The sequence below is a fragment of the Diceros bicornis genome, chromosome 24, assembly GCF_020826845.1.
Source record: "Diceros bicornis minor isolate mBicDic1 chromosome 24, mDicBic1.mat.cur, whole genome shotgun sequence".
NCBI lineage: Eukaryota > Metazoa > Chordata > Mammalia > Perissodactyla > Rhinocerotidae > Diceros > Diceros bicornis.
Window position 1 is genome coordinate 51,465,887 of NC_080763.1, and position 23,186 is coordinate 51,489,072.

General features: G+C 45.8%; 1 pseudogene and 2 gene segments (V, D, J or C); all 3 read right to left on the reverse strand.

Annotated features, from left to right (window-relative positions):
- The window catches only part of LOC131421220 (immunoglobulin heavy variable 4-30-4-like), a 149,835-nt gene extending 148,138 nt beyond the window's left edge, over positions 1-1,697 (reverse strand). Inside the window, 1 exon segment of the V gene segment in view lies at positions 1,677-1,697. Within this exon segment, the coding sequence occupies positions 1,677-1,689 (13 nt within the window).
- Positions 1,698-3,615: 1,918 nt separating this feature from the next.
- On the reverse strand, positions 3,616-5,537 carry LOC131421221 (immunoglobulin heavy variable 3-74-like). The segment is given in 3 exon segments: positions 3,616-3,630; positions 4,932-5,347; positions 5,453-5,537. Coding segments are annotated over 3 exon segments (477 nt in total).
- A 4,928-nt stretch (positions 5,538-10,465) lies between these two features.
- LOC131421222 (immunoglobulin heavy variable 4-30-4-like) lies at positions 10,466-21,702 on the reverse strand (annotated as a pseudogene).
- Between the last annotated feature and the right edge of the window lie 1,484 nt (positions 21,703-23,186).

The following is a 23,186-nucleotide window of genomic DNA, read 5'->3' on the forward strand; positions in this document are numbered from 1 at the left end:
GCCACCAAAAGCAGTATGCCAAGGCACTAGTGGAAACCAATAGGAACTGAGAGAGGAACAGTGGAAACTACCAGAGGAAATTTTACCTCAGAGTATGATGTTTCCTTTCATCCTCTTTACAGTGTCTTTTCCAGAGCAAAATTTTTAAGTCCTACTTAATGTTTCTTTCAAAGTTCATGCTTTTGTATCATCATATTTCTTCTTAATATTTCGTTTTTCTTCTGAAACGTATTTTAAGCTTCATATTCCCCTTTCAGTCCCACTTCAGGCCTCTGCCATCATTGTTGAGATCTGTTACTGAGCCTCATTCTGTGTCTGCGCTGGGTGGGGGATCTGGGAAGAGTGACCAGGGCTCCATCCTGAGGGAATCAGGGTCTAGGACACGCTGGGAGAATTGAGGAAAATAAAACAAAGGCAACAGTTGGCTGGGTTTCTGTGGGAAACTGGAGAGAAGCAGAGGGTGGGCAGGGATCAGGGCTCTGTCCAGCTGGTTCTCATTATCCAGGTGGATTCTACTGTGGAAGCTGAGACATGTCCCCAGGGCTACTTACCCAGACCCACCCAGAACATGACCCAACATGTCTGTGATGGTTTCCTATCTCTTTGCTTATGTTCCTGCCTGTGTCATGGGGGAATATGAGAGCTATATCCCCTTAGGGGGCTGGTTTTCCATCCAGGACACTGAGGGGCAGCTACAGAAGGGGACAATCCCTGACCATCAATGTCCACCCAATTGGATCATGAGTGAGAGCTTAAAATGCAGCAGGGAGAACAAAGAAACCCATGGGGCAGATGTCCTGGGGGGATGCTCATGACACGTGGAGTCAGCATGTGCTCGTCTGAGGACAGAGAATTTGAGCTCAGCACACAGAGTGCCTGGAATGTGCTGCTGTTTCTCAGGGACGATGAGAATCCTCAGTGTGTTGTCTTTATCAAGACAGAAAAATAGAGCCTATAGGAACTTGAAGGAAAGGTCCCTCGTCACTGATGATATCACATCTGCAAACAGACAATGTTACTTCCTTGTTTGTTGGCTGCACTGAGACGATGAGAAATTAGAGTCAGGAGAGCAAATCATGAATTGTCCCTGGGGGCAGCTGAGAGCTTGGAGAGGAAACTCCTGATCCCTCAGGAACCCCTTCCCCACCCTCCTCTGCACCTGCTCCTGGGTCTGGTCTCTGTGATCTGTGGGTCCGGAGCGCCCCCTGGTGGTCCTGAGCCCCTCCTGCAGGGATATTTGCGTCTGGGCTCACACTGACTTCTCCTCACTGTGTCTTGCACAGTAATACACGGCTGTGTCCTCGGTCGTCACAGAATTCAGTTGCAGGGAGAACTGGTTCTTGGACGTGTCAGCATTGATGGAGGTGCGGCCCTGGGTGGAGGGACTGTAGTTTTTATTCCACGATGATCTACAATAGTAACCACCTGGAAGCCATTGCAGCCCCTTCCCTGGAGGCCGGTGGATCCAGCTCCAGCCATAACTGCTTCTTGTGATGGAGAATCCAGAGACAGCACAGGTGAGGGACAGGGTATGTGAGGGCTTCAGCAGTCCTGGGCCCGACTCCTGCAGCTACACTTGGGACAGGACACCTGGGGACAAGGAGAGTCAGTCCCTGTCAGTCACGTGCAGTCACAACCATCCCCATAGACCCAGGTCTGACATCTGAGACACTTACCTTGGGGAGCCATCACCAGGCAAAGGAGAAGACCCAAGAGTCTCATCTTCTTCTAGACCACACCTCTGCCTTCCCCAGAGACCTCAGCCCTGTCTGAGGAGAGAGCTGTGAGCTCCCACAGCCCAAGACTGGATTTTACCCTTGAGCTTCAAGAGAAATTTGCAGGTGGGGAGCCCTGTCCTTATAAGTGGGAAGGGACTAGGTCAGGGTCCACTGTCCTTCCAGCGCCCCTGTAGGCTATCTCTTTTTTTAACCCACAAAGCATGTAGGTCTCAATGAGGGAGGACATTATTCATGAACTCAGTGTGGAAACAGGTCCAAAGATGGTGTCACCTTTCTAAGCGTAAGTATCAGTTTTGGACCAGATGAGTAAATCACAATTTATTCTAATATCTTGTATTTTTCAAATAGATATTAAAATGATTTTAATATGAAAAACATATAAAGAACTGATACAACTCAACAACAAAAAATGAACAAAAATGGCCAAAGGATATAAACAAACATTTTTCCACAGAAGACATACAGGTGGCCAATAGGCGCACAAAAAGATGTTCCATATCACTAATTAGTAGGGAAATGCAAATCCAAACTACAGTGAGATTTCAACTCACAAGCTACTTCCATGACACACTCTGGCCTGCCTTATTTCAGGAATCTAAGTAAAACTCACTCAGTCAGGCGTGTAGTGTCACGTTTAAAGACCATAGTAATAAACAGGTTTCTGACAAGCTACCTGCTAGAGCCATTCAACATAGACTTATTTTAGTGAAACTAAGTTATAGTAATTTTTCCATGCAGGCAATAAGATGTACAAAGACACTTCTGTCCAAGATGTTTCTAACAAGCTGCCCATCAGAATAGCTATTATTAAAAAGACAAGAAATAACAAGTGTTGGAGAGGATGTGGAGAAAATCGAATCCTCATGCACTGTTGGTGGGAACACAAACTGGTGCAGCCAGTGTGGAAAACAGTATGGAGATTCATCCAAAAATTAAAATTAGAAATATCACATGATCCAGCTATTCCACGTCTGAATATTTATTCAAAGAACATGACAGTGATACGTCAAAACGATATATGCACGTCCATGTTCATTGAAGCAATATTCTCAAAGGCAAGGGTTTGTGTATATGTATACAGTGGCATACTACTCAGCCATAAAAAAGATACAGATTTGTCATTTACAACAACATACAGAGAACTTGAGAGCATGGTGCTAAGAAAATAAGTCAGATATAGAAAGACGAATAGGAAAGTAATGGCTTATTATGGAAGCCAGATTTCTTGCTGTTGGAGTAGCACATTTCAGACGACAAAGAGGAAGTCTGGAGAGGTCCCTGTGGTGTCGGATTAGGGTTGGAGACACCAGGAAGGTCTCAAGTATAGTTTAATACTAGTTCAGAAGATTAGATTCAGCAAAGCGGACCCCAGAACCAAACCAAAGAAAACAGAATACTTAGAGAAATACTCCCTCTGCACTGTTGCATGCAGAAGTGGTAAGATATTGAAAAGGATTTATGAATTGTACGCACTCCTATCACTAATAGATTAAGATTGTCATCCAGTGCCTCTCTTTGATAGGCTCCTACAATCTCCAACCAGGAATTGTTGTCTATTGCAAGACATATTAGATAAAATTGTCCATGAATCATGGATAGAATCTCATCATGTATTTTTATACAACAGATGCAGCAGTGGAACTCCAAGGAGTCAATCCATGCATTCATGTTAGGCAACTGTCTTAATCCACGTGGGCTCCCATAACAAGTTACATTGACTGGGTGGCTCATAAACAGCAGACATTTATTTTTCACAGTTTTGGATGCAGCGAACTCCCAGATCAATGCTCCAGCAGATTTGGTGTCTGGTGAGAACCCTCTTCCTGGACAACTGTGTTTTCACTGTAGCCTCTCACAGCAGAAGGGGCAAGAGAGCTTACTCCGTCCTCTTCTGTAAGAGCAGCAATCCCATCCATGAGGGCTTCACCTCATGACCAAGCACTTCCCAAAGGCCCCGCCTTTAATACCATCACACTGGGCATTAGGTTTCAACATCTCACGTTTGGGGACACAAGCATTCAGCCATAGTAGCAACTAAAGAATCAGTTCATAATTCCACACGCTTGGAAGCCTACTCCAACAGAGCACCTCAAACAGAATTCTCATAGATCCTGGAGAAGCTTCTGATCCTTGGAGGAGAAAGCAGACCCAAGACCTTCAGAACAAGCTGACGACCTTGGATGGCGGACAGCTTCCACCCACGACATTGGTCTGAGATCTCTGTTTCCTTCTGTTATTTTATCATTACTCAGCTTGATTACAAATAATCGTTCTTCTCATGTTCTATGGATTCAAATTGATTTCTACTTATAATTGTTATTTATCTCTTTTTTCATTCATTTTGATAGCTGTTAAGTGAAATAAGCAGTCAGACTAATTTTTGATGTTTGATGCTGATATATTAAGGCTCATCCCCTTCCTGTTCTCCTTCTGACCATATATGGGACATCTTATAAGAAAGTATAGGTTCTCCATCCTTTGGTGGTGGCGGGAGGTTGAAACCACACAGGCCTCTCCTGTGAGCAGGACAATCCCCTCCCCCACCACTGAAATACAGTGGAAACCCCGAGCCAGTCTCCTGCCCAGTCTCTATGAACCCTTTCTGATGTGCTTGAAAGGGCTGCCCTGCTCTCAACACACATCCCGATTATGGAGATGGTAGATTTTTCATATTTTCTACGCGTGTTTGTTTAATTATTATCCCAGATACCTATGCAACGTTTGGTGGGCATCCCTCTGTCCTTCATGGTGTCAACTGCTGTCGGTGCCATCAGAGTGATGGTAAGTCAAGGACCATCGCTACATGGGTTCTTTCTTTTATTGCTTTGGATTCTAATTCCTCTGTTGCCTGATGTCCAGCCTGCACTGTATGCTGCTGCTTGCTGGCTGGTTGTGCACTGAGCTTTGCTGTGCAGAGCTGCATTGTGGGGTCCAAGTGAGCCCCTTTAATATACTTAGATGGATTTTATCAGAAACTTTGGTAATAAATTGGCATTTAGACACAAGAGAGTCTGTAAGAGACTCTGCCTTCCTTCCATGTGAGATTGTTTTCCTTCTATTACAACAGACTTTTCTGATTCAGAAAATACAGAGTTAAGCAGAGAATTGCAAATCCAGAGAGTTTGTCTTGAGGAAACTCTTATATGAAAAGGAAGCCACGACAAGAAACCAGCCTTTAACCTCCCTCTGCACCTGCCTCTGTGATGGTCCTTGTGTGCAGGCCCTGAGCGCCCCTGGTGGTCCCGATCCCCTCCTGCAGGGAGGTTTTTGTCTGGGCTCACACTGACTTCCTCTCACTGTGTCTGTTGCACAGTAATACACGGCCGTGTCCTCCGTTCTCAGGCTGTTCATTTGCAGATACAGGGTGTTCTTGGAGTTGTCTCTGGAGATGGTGAATTGGCCCTTCACGGAGTCAGCGTAGTTTGTGCTACTACTATCTTTATTAAGGTATGAGACCCACTCTAGTCCCTTCCCTGGAGCCTGGCGGACCCAGTGCATGACATAGCTGCTGAAGGTGAATCCAGAGGCTGCACAGGAGAGTCTCAGAGACCCCCCAGGCTTCACCAAGCCTCCCCCAGACTCCACCAGCTGCACCTCACACTGGACACCTGAAAACACAAAGACATCCTGGTCAGGAAACTCTCACACAGCCACTGATTCTCTCACTCATATCCTCTCACATACTCACATACGGTAATTTCTCCGCAAATTACCTCTTAAAATGGCAATAAGGAAAACCCAGCTCAGCCCAAACTCCATGGTGAGTGGTCTGTGTTCAGTCCTGATCACCGAATAGGAACACCTGGGAATCCTGGGACTGGGGCTCCTCTCCAGAGCTGCAGGGTTGGGCCTGGGCTGGTTTTCATCAGCACAGGGGGTGGCCCTATTTGCATATCCTCTGACTATGCAGCAGGCTCTGGGGCTGGAATTCAACATAAAGGGCAGAGTCCCAGTGTGTGATGTATCCAAGGGCACATATCTGGTGAGAATTAGCCCCGTTATCTGGCCCTTGCTCCTCAATCCTGGACCCGACTGCTCCCCTGAACAAACTCCAAGACAGAGTTGGGCAGGCTTACTGGGGTTTGGAGAACCCCTTTCCTGTAAGGAGAACGTGTGAATTTTATGCATCCTACTATTTACCTAAGAATGTATACTGAAGCAATGGAGACGTATTTTCAGAAGTTCCTGAAATTTCACATTATTATCCATCTGCCTACAAATTTTTTTGTGTGTGTGTGTGAGGAAGATCAGCCCCGAGCTAACATCTGCTGCCAATCTTCCTCTTTTTGCTGAGGAAGACTGGCCCTGGGCTAACATCCATGCCCACCTTCCTTTACTTTATATGGGATGCTGCCACAGCATGGCTTGACAAGCGTGCTTCAGTGCGTGCCCGGGATCTGAACCCCGGACCACCACAGCAGAGCGCACGCACTTAACTGGTATGCCACCCTGCCGGCCCCATCTGCATATAAACTTTACTAACTAATGATCCATTTTTTTACAGGTAATAGCTTTAGTGAAGAATAAATGACATGTAGTAAACTGCACATTACAACAATGTGCAGGTATTATCTAAATCTACAGGCATTTTATGGTCCTGGAAGCAAGAAGCACAGTAGGGACAGCCCCACCCACTTCCCCTCTAACTGGCGTCATGCCCTGTGACCCACTTGAGGACCCTGTGGTGCAGCCCAGCTCATGTAGGGTCTCATGTAAGTGAGGAGCAGAGAAGCAAAGAACCACATTCCTGGTTGGGACAACGCACTATACAACTAGGATGGGGCTGTGATTTCATTATGGAGAAGGAAGAATATATTTAACTCTGTGTAAACCCACTAGGGTATCTTTGGAACTGCTCAATTTGATAACATATGCACAAGTTCAAACCTGAATACATAACTGAGTGAATGATAATCACATATATTGCTGTGTGAACACAGCAAAGCTAAATGCAAGTCTATGTCGTCATTCACACGATATTTAATGAAATGACCATACACCATGGTCCTAGGATAAGAAAACTAAAACCAACTCTTGTTTCTCTTCTTTGTCACCTGCCAACTGCCAATCCCTCAGAAGCTCCAACCTTCCATTATTCCAAAATAGACCCCTAATTCATTTTAAAATAGATGTCAATTCAGCACAACCACATGATCCACCCCACCCGGGCTGCAGCATCTCCACACCACGTCCCCCAGTGGAAATATTCCACTGCATCCTCATCATGAGATGCTGAGGAGAAGACACCTGACCTCACCTCCATCTCCTTCAGTCCCAGATCCCAGTGTGTCCCTCTCCTGAACCTGCAGATGCTGAGCTACCTGAGCAGCTGGGTGGAGTGACGGGGGATGATCTCTTCTTCATGGGGTGGATGAGCACGAGGGTCTGGAGACAAAGATGCACCTGGAAAAGGGCCCACAGGCTGCAGACCCTGTAAGAGTGGATCCCGTGTAAATGTTGACATTGGTGCCCTCGCCCCTGAGTGTGCTCTGGCCTTCAAGAAGACCAACAGGACTGAAGTGTTGAGACCATTCTTTCCTGTCACTGGAACTTGGAGATACTGAGAAGCCTTGAGAGAGAGACATGGAGCTGATGGAGAGGCTGTGGGCTTTCAACAACCACAAGGGCCATTTACACATGATCTCTCCACATAGACATCACGGGTAAATGTTAAAGAATATAAAATAATAGAATGACTACTTAAATTAAATTTAGAATACATAAGATCAGTAAAAATGCTCTTTGTTAAGGTCAATTTTCTCATCCATGAAATGGAGATAAATGCACTTCTAAATTCATAAAGTTATTATCACAATTATATAAGTTAAAATTATCCTAGTTCCTGGTCCTTGGCCAGTTGGGTTATTACAAGTATGAGAGTTTATTCTAAAAAGTGAGGACACTTCTGTGTTTCCATAGCTTTTAGGAAATTGTTTGTATTGTCCGCATGTCAGGAAGAGGTTTACAGAGCATGGAGATAAAATCCCTTGAAAGGAAATGAGCCCTTAACCCACCTCCTCAAGGAAGACAGGAGCTCAGCTGTTTCTGTGTGCCACCTGGTGCTCCTGAGTGCACTGTTTGCTTCCTAAGTCCCCTGGAGAGAAATAACACTCATTTTTGCCCCCTCCCCTTCACCCAACATACGATGGTGGACACTATCAGCATAAGCACTATATGCATTCCTGTTCAAAGGATGTCTCCCCTTAGTTATTTCCCATCAACTGACCCCTCCCTCTGCTCCTTGGCTATAAATCTCCAGCTGTCTTTGCTGTATTCAGAGGTGATGTCTATTTTTCTCTCTGACTGCAGGACCCCTATTGCACGAGTCTTGAAGAAAGTCTTCCTCACCTTTTTACCCACTGCCAGAAGAACTTTTTCTTTATAAACAGAGAAAATAAATTGAAGGAAAGTTTTTGAACTTTCAAAATTCCACTGATGGGAAACATGCTGGTGAAAGTGCTCAGCGTCAACCTGTGCCATCCTTCAAGAGAAATGAAGTTAGAGCCAAGGTGAGAACAACAGGCCCAGGGTTGTAGTCTGACCACAGAAGATTATCCCCGAGCCCTGAAACCTCATAGAGTTTGCCTGGGTGGATTTCAAAGTTGATTCAGGCTGCTGATTCCTTCTAACTCCCATTTCTTCTCTTTCAGATGGAAATGTCCATAACTGTGATCAAACACCTGCCCTGCAGTGGTGTTTTAGGAGAAGATAACTTGTCTTCTAGTATCACAGGTCTGCAGATGGAGAGGATTTACCCCAGCATGGATGGTACCCAAATTCTCACCCTCACTTGATTTAGATGATTAGATTTGAAGCTTCTGAGATGATGGTATTTGGTAGATTTGTTCTTGAGATAACACTTTAAAGGGTTGGCATTCGGGGAGACGCTGTGATGAGCTATATGTAACTGGACTGTTAAGTGGATATGATTCCTTGAGGGCTGAGCGTGGACTGTGGGTGTCTGAGTCTTTCTTTGAATCTGTGGATGGTATTCTGTATGGGAAAATGAACTTTGAAATACTTGTATAATATACAATTCTTCATTTCCAAAAATTTTTCATGGTTATTAGTTGACACCTAATATACTCACAAGTGTTTGTGTCAGAGGGAGGCACAGGGAGACTAGATGGCAGAATAAGAAAACAGTGAGACCACTGATGTAAGGAAATTAACTCCTGGCTCTGAAGATGGAGAAAAGGGCCATGGCCCAGGACATGCAAGGAATGCAGCTCCAGAAGCTGCAAGAGGCCAAAAAACAAGACTCTCCCTGTATAAGTCCATTTGGGATGCTATAACAAAATACCACAGAGTGGGTAGCTTAAAAACAACAAACACTTATTTTTCACAGTCCTGGAAGCTGGGAAATCCTAGATCAAATTGTCAGCATGTTCACCTTCTGGGGAGGGCCCTCTTCCTGGTTCACAGTCAGCACCTTCTTGCCGTGTCCTCATGTGGTGGAAGGGGCAGTGGAGGTCTCTGGGGCCTCACTTGGAAAAGCACTGATCCCACTCATGAGGGCTCCACTCCCACAACCTAAGCACCTCACAGTGACCCCACCTACTAAAACCATCAGCTTTGGTTGTAAAGATTAAGCGTATCAGATTTTGGAGGACACACATATCCAGACAACAGCACTCCCCTGGAGCCTCTTGAGTGAGTATAGCTCTGCAAACCCCTCAATTTCAACCCAGTGAAACTAATTTCAGGCTCTGACCTCCAGACTGTAAGAGAAGAAATGTCTTGACTTGACCACAAGTGTGTGGTGATTTGACACAGTGATCAGGGGGAAGTGGTACAGGTGGGAGGTGAGTCTCACATTGTCACCATTCTCTACATGCTGCTCTCTGTTTTGTGGTGATCATCAGCACTGCCCCAGGGATAGGGATACTCTCGGCTGTGGTCTGTGTGGACGCACCTCTCCAGGGACTCATCGCTGAATGAGAGGACTGAAAGAATGACGTGCTGACATAGACTGTGCTTGAACCTGGCACACCTGTCCACCCATGATGTTGTCACCATGTGTTCATGATTATCCTACCAGGATGTCATGTGAGTGATGCCTGGCCAAAGGCTGGAAACAGAAATCCATCCTGGACTTACTTTACCCAAGCACAATGCCAGTTTTTAAAAATAGTGTGAAACTCAGAGAACTTGCTAGGGGGAGCTCTACTGTCCAGGAATTCCAAATCTGACACCAACCAAATACTTCCAGATGATCCCTCAACTAGCACTTCCAAGAAAGAAAAGGACTTATTATCCCCACTGGAAAGCAAGAATAAATGACAAGGGTCTTTTGAGACAAAATCATCTTCCTGGATCTTGCTGAAAGAGCATCTATGATATTAAAACCTTTCCCTAAAAAACTAGTGTCTTTTAGGGAAAAAAAGACTAGGACTAGAGCGTTGTCCTTTGTCACAGTTTTCTGACTCTTTGGGCTGAGGAGTCAGGAGAATCATGGTCCCTGCATCTCCTCAGCCAGCACAGCTGCCCTCTCCCTCAGGGTCCTGACACACTCAGGATGTGGGTTATCACACTGTGTCTCTCACAAAATAATATACTGTTGTGTCCTCAGACCTCAGACTGCTCAGCTCCATGTAGGCTGTGCTCGTGGACGTGTCCATGGACATGCTGATTCAACTCTGGAACTTCTGTGCACAGCTGTGGCACCACAGCTTGGGTTGGCCCACCTCCATCGACTCAAGCCTTTAGCTAGAGGCCTGTCACACTTAGTCCATATAGTAGGCAGTGAAGGTGCATCCAGATGCTTTGCAGGAGAGCTTCACTGATGCCTCAGGCTTCCTCACCTCAGCCCCAGACTGCACCAGCTGGACCTGGGAGTGGACACCTGTGGAGAGGAGACTGGAGTGGATAGAATGCCTCTTCACTGGTTCTGGTCTCCTCCTCACCCCAGAGACAGGGGAGCCCTTACCTCTACCCATTGCCACCACGAAGAGGATTCTTCAGGTCCAATCCATGGTGACGGGCTGTGCTCTCAAGGCTTCTGAGGAGGGGCTGGTTGTTGGGTGATGCTCATAGGACACAGACATATTTAACCTAGTACACCTCAGTTAACTTGCACATTCATGAGGCTAAATATTTCACACTCGACATTGACCAACCTGAGAGAAGATCGATGGCACAGGGACTGTGCTCAGTGGGATGCTGGAGGGTCCAAGTCCTAATCATTGTTAAGGGTATGTGTCGCCTGCCGGGTCCCTGAACTCTGTTCAGACAGCGTTCCTCACACTGAGGAACAAGTCCCCACATGACGTGCTCCTCATTGTGAACCTTTCAATGGCACAGAGACCACCTGAATCTGTTCTGGGCTTTGATATCTGAATGTCTTATTCCTGGGATCACAGTGTCTCCAAAAATGCAGCACCCAATGAATAAATAAAGCCATCTCTGTCCTCCAGATCCTTACTATTCAAATATCTAGAATCCCTAGAATTCTCCATTTGAATCTTGTTTTCACTGACATATGGAGTTAGGTAAACGCTCTCAATAATATACCATATTTGAAGACATAGCAACAGTCCTTGTCAAATTCTCTGTATAGACATATTTTTTTTATTTGAAAAAAAGAAAACCCAGTTCCTCAGGACCAGCCCTGTGCTGGGTGGTCCTGAGTGCCCCCTGCAGCCCAGCCCCCATCCTGCAAGGAGGGTCCTATCTGAGCTCACAGGGCATTTACCTCTCAGTGTCTCTAGTCCCATGTTAGTGGCTGTGCCCTGACTGCAAGATGCTCCTTCAGTGTCACCGCATTATTTGACATTGTCTCTTGAAATAGTGACTTGGTCTTACTAAACCCACATGCTCTGCAGTGAGACCCCAAACAAAGATATTATGAAAACACTAGGGAGCCCCTTCCCTGGAGCTGCCAGATGCCCTGACACAGTCCACATTCACTGTGAGTCCTCAAACCCTGGGGGATTTTGGAGTAGCCTCACATCTGCTTTACGTTCCTCTGATTGATCATCACATCAGAGAGTACTTGCTCATAGAAACCGTGGGGCTCCCTGTCCAATCCACACCCACTATCCAACAACACACACACACACACACACACACACACACACACACACAGACACACTGTAGCTGATATTTGTGGTAATGGCCTCCAATTTGCCCTTCTTCCCTGTCCCTGGCACATGGGCAGTGCCCACACTGACCTGGGCCTGGGTATGTGACCTGCTTTGACAAACAGAACAAAAGAGACTCAATGCCAGTGGAGACTGGAAAGTGCACACACGTTGGTTTGTCTGTTCTCCCAGCACCTGGAACCCTGCACGTGCTGTAGTGAGAAGGGTCCAGGCTTGTTCTCTGGAAGGTCAGACCCAGGGCCAAATCAGCTCAGTCAGGTCCGCCAACACTGAGCCCCCGACATGTGGGGAGGGTCTCACTAGACCTACACACCCAGCTGGTCCCCGTTCTCAGAAGGCACAGCCAGGAGCCCCGAAGGCAGGGCCATGGAGGGCACTGGACGGGGCAGTTTCCCCAGGAGCAGAAGCAGGGGCTGACGCAGGAACAAGGACCCAGAAAAGCGAGCTTGGGGGTTCAGAGTCCCTGTGGACCAGTGTGTGGGGTAGGCCTCTGCTGCTCCCCTTCTCCAGTGGGGGCATCTCTCCTGGTCATCAAATCCCTGTCTCACCTGTGCAGGTGGGCTCCATGGGGGCACTGACTTATCTTTTTAGCTCTCAGGTCTCTGGAATAAAGGAACTGTACTTAAAAACCCTCAGATGTGGAGATGCATCCCCTTCCTGGCCTGGTTAAAATAACTCCAGACTTAAGCCTGATGCTGCCCGTGGAGGGTCTCGTGGAACTCCCCGGGGGATGAGGATGTGCTGCTTGTGACCTGGGGAGGACTCAGATTATTGCAACAGTGTCCCATCCTCCATCCCATACACAGAGCACTGGGCAAGGTGGTCTCACAGCCCCTCCATCAAGATGTGGGGTCTGTGTCTCTGCCCCAAACCCAGGCCAGGCTCTGGGACTCACTCCCACCACCAGGAGGGCTGGACAGTCGGAGGAAGTCCCCTCAGAGGTCATCTTTGACCTGTTACCAGATGCAGGAATCTAACCTCCCCAAGTGTAAGTGGATTCTGGACAGACATCACTGGACATCAAATCATGGAAAGTCTCAGTGATCTCAAGCCTCTCCCGGGAAGCTGGGATTCAGCAAGCCCAACAGGCGAGGAGCCAGGTAAGTCTCAGGTGATGCCATGGTCTGGAAGGGCATCCCTGCCCCTGGAGGGTCCCAGTAGGTGCACCTGGAACCTCACAATTGGGAACAGAGACTCTCATTTGTCAAACACAAGACACACCCTTGAGAAAGCTGTTTCCCAGGTGGAGGGCAGAGCAGGGGGGAGGAGATGGAGGCATCCAACCAGGAACCATCAAAAAGGAAATAAAATAGAATTAAAAAGAAAAAGAGAACCTAATTACGTATGTATGACTCTCTTAGTCACACTCTGCCTTTTACGCATTTGAGATGTTTCATCCTATTACAGCAAGGCTTTTTGAATTCAGAGACATCAGTGGATGGCACAGAATCATAAATCTGGAAAACTTCTCTGGGAAAATTGTTAGACGAGAGGAAGCCCCAGATGCTGCCAGGAAACCAGCTCTTCACCTGCACTGCACCTGCCCTGGGGCTGGTCCCCTCTATGGGTGGGTCCTGAGCACCCCCTGGTGGTCCTGAGTGCCCCTTGTGTCCTCATCACCTCCTGGTGTCCTGAGTGTCCCTGGTATCCTGAGTGTCCCTGGAGTCCGGAGCACCACTTGGGTTCTGACCGCCCCCAGGTACCCTGACCGCCCCCAGGTGCCCTGAGCGCCCCTGGTGTCCTGAGCGCCCCCTGTGTCCTGAGTGCCCCCTGGTGTCCCGATCTCCCTCTGGTGGCCTGAGCGCCCCCTGGTGTCCTGAGCGCCCCCTAGTGTCCTGAGTCCCCCCTAGTGTCCAGAGTGCCCCCTGTGTCCTGAGTGCCCCCTGGTGTCCTGATCTCCCTTTGGTGTCCTGAGCGCCCCCGATGTCCTGAGCGCCCCCTGCTGTCCTGAGTGCTCCCAGTGTCCTGAGTGCCCCCTGGTGTCCTGATCTCCCTCTGGTGTCCTGAGTGCCCCTGCAGCCCAGCCCCTCCTGTCTCCCTGCAGGGAGGTTTGTGCCTGGGTTCTCACGGACTTGCCCTCTCTGTGTTTCTCATAGAGTAGTGCAGACCCATGTTCTCTTCTTCAGTTTGGTCAATTTAAGAGACAGTGTCCTCTTAAGCTTGTGTTTGACAAGAGTCACTCTTCCTTTAACTGATAGAGAATAGTACTGATTTGCTCCAGATGGTTTCCTCACAAGCTCCTATTCCATCATCTTCTGAGCTCACACTGACTTCCTCTCGCTGTGTCTGTTGCACAGTAATACATGGCCATGTCCTCGGTTCTCAAGCTGTTCATTTGCAGATACAGCGTGTTCTTGGAGCTGTCTCTGGAGATGGTGATTTGGCCCTTCACAGATTCAGCGTAGTATGTGCTACCAACGATACTAATAATGGATGAGAACCACTCCAGCCCCTTCCCTGGAGCCTGGCGGACCCAGATCACGGCATAGGTACTGTAGGTGAGTCCAGAGGATACACAGGAGAGTCACAGAGACCCCAGGCTGCACCAAGCCTCCCCCAGGCTGCACCAGCTGCACCTCACACTGGACACCTGCAAACACAAAGACATCCTGGTCAGGAAACTCTCACACAGCCACTGTCTCTCTCAGTCTTATCCTGTCACATACTCAGTGTCTCTTGTTTTGCATAAGTTACCTCTTAAAATAGCAACAAGGAAAATCCCGCTCAGCCCAAACTCCATGGTGCGTCGTCTGTGTTCACTCCTGATCACTGAATGGGAACACCTGGGAATCCTGGGGCTGGGGCTCCTCTTCAGAGCTGCAGGGTCACGGCTGGGCTGGTTTTTATCAGCAGAGGGAGGGCCCTATTTGCATTTCCTCTGAATATATATGAAGCCCTGGGGTATGACATCTAAGAGAGGACAGTGCCTCACAGAAGATGAGAGTGTCCTGAGGGAATTTGGTTTCAATGAGAACATTTTGGAAAATATAGTATTTTATTATTAGATTGTTCTGTGACAAACCCTTAGTATCTATTCTCATTCATTTTTAAATATACACACAAAACATGATGTTGCTCTCAACTTTACCTCCATTTCACAGACGAAAAACTGCAACACGAGATGGTTTGTGTGATGTGTCACAGAGCTCACATCAGGTCAGATTGAGCCCAGTCTCTGGGTCTGTGCTCCTCACTGAACCTGACAGCTCCCCTGAACCAGCTCCATGACAGAGCTGGATGTGCCCAGCGAGGTTTGCAGAACCACTTCCTGTGATGAGAATGTGGTGTGATTTTGCTGCATTCTAGTGTTTACTGAGAGAGCTTGGAAAGAACCAGGGTTCATGTGTGTGTGTATTCCCCGGAGGCTCTAACATATCTGGAGTCACTATCTATGACTCTATCCCTCTTTCCCTACTAATTATCCATTTGTTTATTTGTAATTGTATTAAGGAGGTGTAATTGGTATATTATAGCCTGCATATATGTCAAGTGTACAATTTGATGAGTATTGACATATGTGCACACCTGTGCAACCATCATCATAACCAAAGTTGTGAAGGAACCCATCACCATTAAAAGTCTCTCTTTATTCCTCTGTAATTCCTCCCTCTCACTTCTACCCTTAACCCAACTTGTAGACAGCCAACTCCTGATCTTTGTTACATTAGATGAGTTTTCATTGCTAAAATGTGTATAAATGGATGATATAGTGTGAACTTTTTGTCTGTATTCTTTCACTCACCTCATTGCTTGTGAATACAACCATTTTTTCCTGTGTTTGCAGCATTCATAGATTGTAGCTATGGGGGGTATTCCAGTGAATGATTATGCCACACAGTGTTCATCTGTTAAGCTTCTGTTTGATATTGGGCTTTTCCAGATTCGGTATTAGAAGCATAACTTCTACTCAGATTCAGGATGTACACAGCTGAGGAAAACGTTGTTCCTCTTCTTTGCTTTTTTTTTTTTTGACAAAGATTGGCCCTGTGCTAACATCTGTTGCCAATATACCACTTTTGCATTTTTCTCCCCAAAGCACCGGTACATAGTTGTGTTTCGTAGTCGTACGGTTGTAGCTCTTCGATGTGGAATGCCACCTCAACACTGCTTGATGAGTGCTGAGTAGGTTCACGCCCAGTATCTGAACTGGAGAACCCCGCGCCGCTGAAGAGGAATGCGTGAACTTAACTGGTACACGACGGGCCAGCCCCATTTGCTCGTCTTCTTACAAAACCAACAACTATAATGGATAAACTTTAAATTAGTGACCATTCTTCAAGAATTCAGAATATTGAAATTATGGTGCAAATATCAAAACTGAAATCTGGAGACAGACAAATGGTTGCCAGGAGAAACACTATGGAGGTAATAGCTTATTTGGGACAGAGACTACCAGATGGCTTATGAACTAGTAAAAGATTACATGAGAAACACTTAATGGATTTCTTGAAGTGGAGTGTGGTGTAGGTGCTATAGTGTGATAGTCTCAGGGGCCACTTAATTAGGGAGATATATCTTCCCTTTAAAGCCTGGTCCTCCAGGACTGAGGACACATCCCACAGAGCTCCTCCCCCAAGATTGTTCTGTCTGGGAGAGAGGAACAGCACCTACTGCTGAGATGCCCCCAGACCCACCTCACCCATCACCACTAAGAACTAAGTAATTAATCCTCAGGTACAAAAGCACCAAAATCGTATCCTAAGGCTCTAGTGGAAACCAATATTAACTGGGAGAGGAAGAGAGGAAACTCCCACAGCTCTGTGCTGAGTTCTCACTCCTTGTCCCTAAGGAATAAAAGTCTAAACATGCAGAAGGAGCACCAAATTTTGAAGTCATTTAAGCACACATTCAGAACACCATGGCAGCCGTGGGAGTGAACACCTGGGAAGGAAACAAAGACACTCTCTCCAGGAGAGGGAGGGAGAATACAAGGACCAGCGTCACCTCGGGAGGAGGAACAAGAAGAAGTGCAAGGCCCCACCTCAGACCCAGGGCCACAGTGCCTGACCAGGAATAAGGTCTTGTCAGATGGCCCTAGAAGATGACTTTCCTCCAGCCCTGTGCACCACATTGTCAAACTCAAGTTAAAATGGCCCTGAGGTGTACTGGAGAGAGCTGAAATAGATTCTCTGTAAGAGAGGGCAAGATGATGACACAAATCCTAGCAGAAAACAAAAATCACTGGAGGAATCTGAACTTTCTGGTGGCCACAGCAGAGACACACTTCCCCTCGGGAAGCCACTGCAAATATAAGGTTCAAATGCAGGCAGGACCAGATTCACACAGACTTCCCCAACAAAGACCTAATAAAGACAGGGTGTGATCATCTACAGGAAGAATAGATGCATAAAATAGAACAATAAGCCAATATCAACTGTGAAATCCAACACACCTGACAAATAACAAAAGTTACGGGGCCTACCAAGGAGAAAGACAAATGTTATAATGGACAAATTATTAGAATGATATTTGTGTATTACACAGACACTGAATCTATCAATTCAATAGAAAATTTAAAAACTATGATTAATATGGAAAAATCCTAGAAGAAAAGGCAGACAGAATGCAGACCAGACACATGACTTCAGATGAGAAATGGGAACTATAAGAAAGATTCTTGTGGAAATGCAGGAAATAAATGCAACAGGGTAAGAGAACGGAGCAGTGATTCTGGCAGGCTCTGCAGCAGATTTGGCTCAGCTGTTAAAGGAAACCACAAACTTGAATTTAGACCAACAGGAATTACTAAAACTGAACTACAAAGAGAAAAAGAGAGAGAGAGAAGAACGTGAAAAATAACAATATCACAGAGCGTAATATAGAAGTAAATGAAATACCAAAAGGAGAAGTAATACAGAGAGGGAAAAATAAATATTTGAAAAAATAATGGTCAATAACGCTTTAGACTTAATGATAGACACCAAAGCACAGATCCAAGAATCTCAGAGAACACAAAACATGGTAACTACAGCCACACACCTAGACTAACCATCTTACAAGTACTGAAAGTTGAAGCCAAAGAGAAAATCTTGATGGCACCCTATGGAGAGAAGAGGATACATTCCTTACAAAAGATTAGGAAAATAACTACTTGTCAAAACCATGCAAGCCTGAAAACAATAGAATGATATCCTGAAAGTATTGACCAAAAGAAAAGTCAAAACAGAATTTGATACCCACTGAAATTATTTAAAATCAAAAACAAAGAAATATGTAACCAGAAAACAGATCCTCAAGGTATTTACTGTCAGCGCATTTTTCCTTCAATAAATGACTTAACATGTTTGGCGGCGGAAGGGATATGATATACATCAGGAACTTGAATCTATTGAAAGAAATGAAGAGTGTTAAAATGGGAAACTGAAGGTGAAATTTAATATTTGTGTACATGTAATCTTTCCAAATATAACTGTGTAAAGTGATGATAATAACCACATGTTGTATTTTATAGCATATGTGATACTGACTGGAGGTTAGACAAAGACAATGGAATGGAGTGGGGAGGTGGAGGGGTAACATTATAGGGTCTTCACACTACTGATGAAGGGGTATAATATTTGAGGTAGAATCAGATTACTTAAAATTCATGTTGTAAACCTTACAGCAAACAAATTGTTAATCAAAGAAGAATTAAAAAAAATAATAGTCAATAGAGGAGATAAATGCTATGATAAAAATGGTAAATTAGACAAGAATTAGTGGAAAAAAGGAGCAAAGAGAAATCACAACAAATAGAAAACAACTAGCAAGAGGGTAAATTTCCATCAATTTTACCAAAATAATATATGGGAATGAACAAAAATCACCACTTAAAAATACACTAGATGTAAGAAGCCAGAACACAAGCATATCCTACCTATAAGAAGGCCAATTTTGAGAGAAGTAATTAGAAGAATTAAAGAAATAATGTATCAACATGTACCACAGAAACAGACAAGAAACGACTTACGTAGCCATGTTACTTTCAGTGGAAGTAGACATCAATAAAAAAGGAAGTCGATTAGGAATCAAGAGGGATATTACAGAGGGTAAAGGTGTCCTTTACCCGAAAAGACATGAAATGACTAACAAATAGAGCTAAAACAGGAAATAGACAATCCCACATTGTAGTTGGATAATTCAACACTCCACTCACTGTGACTGATTGAATGAGTCAAGAGAGAATCAGTAAAGATATGAATGACCTGAATAATACTGTCAACCAGCTTAACTGCCTGCTCTTTATAGAACGTTCAGCTGGGGGACAGCAGAATGCACACACTGTCACCAACCAGAGGAGATTAAAGAAACTCGATGGCTAAAAGCCATGTAGTGTCCTGGACAAGTTCTTGGGAGAACAAAACACCTTGGAAGATTAGTGGTAAAATTAGATTAAAGTTTGGAACTTGAAAGCAGAAATACACGAGTGTAACTGTGTTAGGACCACGCAGTACGTTTATGTAAGATGTAATTGGGAATGCTCTGCATTTTCTTTACAATTCTTTTGTAAATCTAAAATTATTGCAAATCAATAGTTTACAAAAGGTAAAAGAACACTGTCAAAAATACAAATCACAAGAACTTATGAACCATATGTCTGCGAATGATGGTATTTCAGCGATGATTATGATTATTGATTTGAGGAGATACTGTCAAATATCCATATAAAAAGGAGACAAAAATGTACACTTGTGTTAGAAATAATTGTGAAGCCCCTAATTCTAATCTGCATTGGTAGAAGTCATATTTACACATTTATTTTAGTTTTCCTAGATGATGGGGGAAATGAGTTATCATCAGTAGAATCACCTGGATCTATAGTAGTATGAGTTTATTATGCTTTTCTCAATTTCATACCAATATTTAATTAATTTTATAGTGACGTTGTCAAGTGTATGTCTTTTTCAAACAAATTTATGTGTTTTGTTCATTCATAGACATTAATTATTAGGTATTCATTAATACATACATCCATTCATAGATATTAATGTGGCATCTCTTTCTTATGCTTGTAGTGTCAAGTAGAGCTCCAAAATTATGTTCTTTCATGTGTATTTCTATTCCAATCTCAATAAACAAATATATATAACCCATGATTGGAACAACTGAATGTAAATGTCAGTCTCTCCAAATATACTATTTTGATGTGAGAGTATTTATTTCTCTGCTGTGTGTTGGATAATTTCACATTAAAGCCATCAGAATAGTTGCCAAATATGTGACATTAATACATTTAATAACTGGTGAGACAAATCTCCACTTGAAAAATTTTCATTCTTTATTAGTAGAATCAGCACACTGTAACTTTCATAAAGTGAGCATAGAATATTTCCAGGTTAAACAGTTGATTTTCTAGATGGAATGGTTATGCAAGAGTTTTCAGTATAAGAAGTCATTTAGTGTCAGCAGTCCCGGGTGGTGTGGAACGTCCAGCAACAGGGAACTGGAATCAGTCTAGGATTTCCAGGACACGTTCACTCCTGAGACCTGCTAGAGCGAGGTCTGAAAGTTTGCAAGAATACGGGTGGGTGGGGGGCGGCCTGGTGGTGCAAGCAATTAAGTGCGCGGCGCTCTGCTGCGGTGGCCTGGGGTTCGCAGGTCTGGATCCCAGGCGCGCGCAGATGCACCACTTGTCAAGCCATGCTGTGGCTGTGTCCCATATAAAGTGGAGGAAGATGGGCATGGACGTTAGCTCAGGGCCATTTCCTCACACACACACAAAAAGAACACGAGGGGTTTCTACTTCGGGATCAGATCACTAGGGACCCCCACATTGCGTACCAGGGGGCACCATGTGCAGCAGGTGCCCACCCTGCTTTACAAGGAGAAGGGTGTGGGTGAGGTGGAAAGTCCCGTCTGCAGCACCTAGAAAAGGCGCCAGAGGGTGGGTGGTTTGCAGCTGCAGCAAGGTGCTCTAAGGAGCACCGGGAGCTGCCTGGGCGTGGCTGAGGGCAGAGAAGATGCGCTCAGCACACAGAGTGCCTGGACTGTGCTGGTGTTTCTCAGGGATGATGAGAATCCCTCAGGGTGTTGTCTTTGTAAAGATAGAAGAACAGGACCTATAGGAAGTTGATGAAAATGTCCATCATGACTGGTGATATCGCATCTGCAAACAGACAATGTTATTTTCTTATTTGCTGGCTGCACTGAAAATATGAAAAAGTAGAGCCAGGGGAACAAAACATAAATTGTCCCTAGGGGCAGCTGAGAGCTTGGAGAGGAAATCCCTGATCCCACAGGAAGCCCCTTTCACACCATCCTCTGCATCTGGCCCTGGGTCTAGTCTCTGTGCTCTGTGGGTTCTGAGTGCCCCCTAGTGTCCTGAGTGCCCTCTGCAGCCCAGCACCTCGTGTCTCCTGCAGGGAGGTTTGTGTCTGGGCTCACACTGACTTCCCCTCACTGTGTCTCTTGCACAGTAATACACGGCTGTGTCCTCGGTGGTCACGAAACTCAGCTGCAGGGAGAACTGGTTCTTGGATGTGTCTCTGGAGATGGAGGTGCGGCTCTTGAGGTATGGGTTGTAGTAAGTGCTACCACTAAAGCTTATGCACCCCATATACTACAGGCCCTTCCCTGGGGGCTGGCAGATCCAGTTCCACTCATAACCACTGGTTGTGATGGAGACTCCAGTGACAGCACAGACGAGGGGGAGGGTCCGCGAGGGCTTCACCAGTCCCGGGCCTGACTCCTGCAGCTGTACCTGGGACAGGGCACCTGGGGGCAAGAAGAACTCGTCTCTGTCAGTCACATGCAGTCACAACCATCCCCACATACCCAGGTTTGACATCTGAGACACTCACCTGGGGGAGCCATCACCAGGCAAAGGAGAAGACCCAACAGTCTCATCTTCTTCTAGACCACAGCTCTACCTTCGCCAGAGACATCAGCCCTGTCTGAGGAGGGAGCTGTGAGCTCCCCCAGCCCGAGAGTGGGTTTTACCCTCGAGCATGACGAGAAATTTGCATGTGGGGAGACTTGTCCTTATAAGTGGGGAGGGACTGAGGTCAGTGTCCACAGTCCTTCCAGGGACTCTGTGGGCAACTCTTCTCCTGATTTTAGCTGTTTTTTGTGTCTCGGATGGGAGGAAACTTGGTCGTTGAAGTTCTTTTTAAACAGATTTGAGGAGACCCCCACCTTTCCGAGGCCAGAGCTGCCTTGTTTCATGCCTCTGCCCCTCCATCTTCACCTTGGCCCCTGCCTAACCCTCCGCCATCCACTCAGGATCCACGTCTCAACTCCCCCGTACTGAGCCCAGCACAGCTCCTGCTCTCTTTCCCTGGAATCTCCTCTGTGATGTGGTTCTCGTCACACTGAAAGTTTGTTACCTTGTTGTATTGTTGTGACATGTGAGTTCCAGGTGAGCCTTGTGCTCCATCCGTCTTGTGCACTTGTGAGTGGAGAAGACGCCACATGTTGCAAATTTCAGGTGGACCCGCGGGTATCCTCGATCCATCACTCACCTGAGCTCAGTGTATGTTCTTTACACACTCAGTGGGATATGCCCCACCCAGGGTCAGCATTCATTCACTATTAGCCACATGAGCAGCAATGTGAATCCCCAGCTCCCTTGTCTCAGGCATGGAAACCCTGAGCCCTCCTCACCCCCAGAGCCCCTCTGCAGGGCAGGCTGAGGCTCCTCTCTGGGGATTTGTAGACATGACACCTGTGTTCATCTCCCTCCACTCACCTGCCTTGTTGGCCTCACATCCTTGACTGTTTCTACTGGGAGCGATCTTTGTAAATTGGTTGGACAAGAATCAATTTCTCCTATTCTGCAACTCAGAATTGTCCCAGGACACAAGGCAATTAACAGAGGGCGGGGAAGTGGGCTGGAGGGAATTGTTCAGTAGGAAATCTTCATAACGATTATTTTGATGCAACACAGGCCTTTGGTAACTATGCAGGGAGGGGATGATTTTCAAACAACTGCCTTGTCAAAGATGAATGGGGGCTACACTGAAAGGTATTGCAATATAACTTTAGGCATCTAACGAGAAATTGCCCAGACAACATTCATAGTCCTGAAGGGCACAGGCTGATAAGGTAAATGCTGAGCTAGATGTGTAGAATCCACATACTCGTGAAAACACATTTAAGGGTCATTGCAAAGACAGTTCAGGGGTTTGGTATTATGATTCATCACTTCATCAAAATCATAGAAATGCATAAAGATATCCACAATCACTACATTTTTCAAAGTCATATTTTCACACAGAAATGGATGCTTCAGTGTCAACTTTGGCAAATATGTATACATAATTGTGAAAAAGCAGAGAGTCCTCATGACTGTATTCCCCTCGTATTGAGTGCTGTGACAGTAATTTTATCTGAGCAGCTACATTTTCCACATAGGCGACTGAGAGAT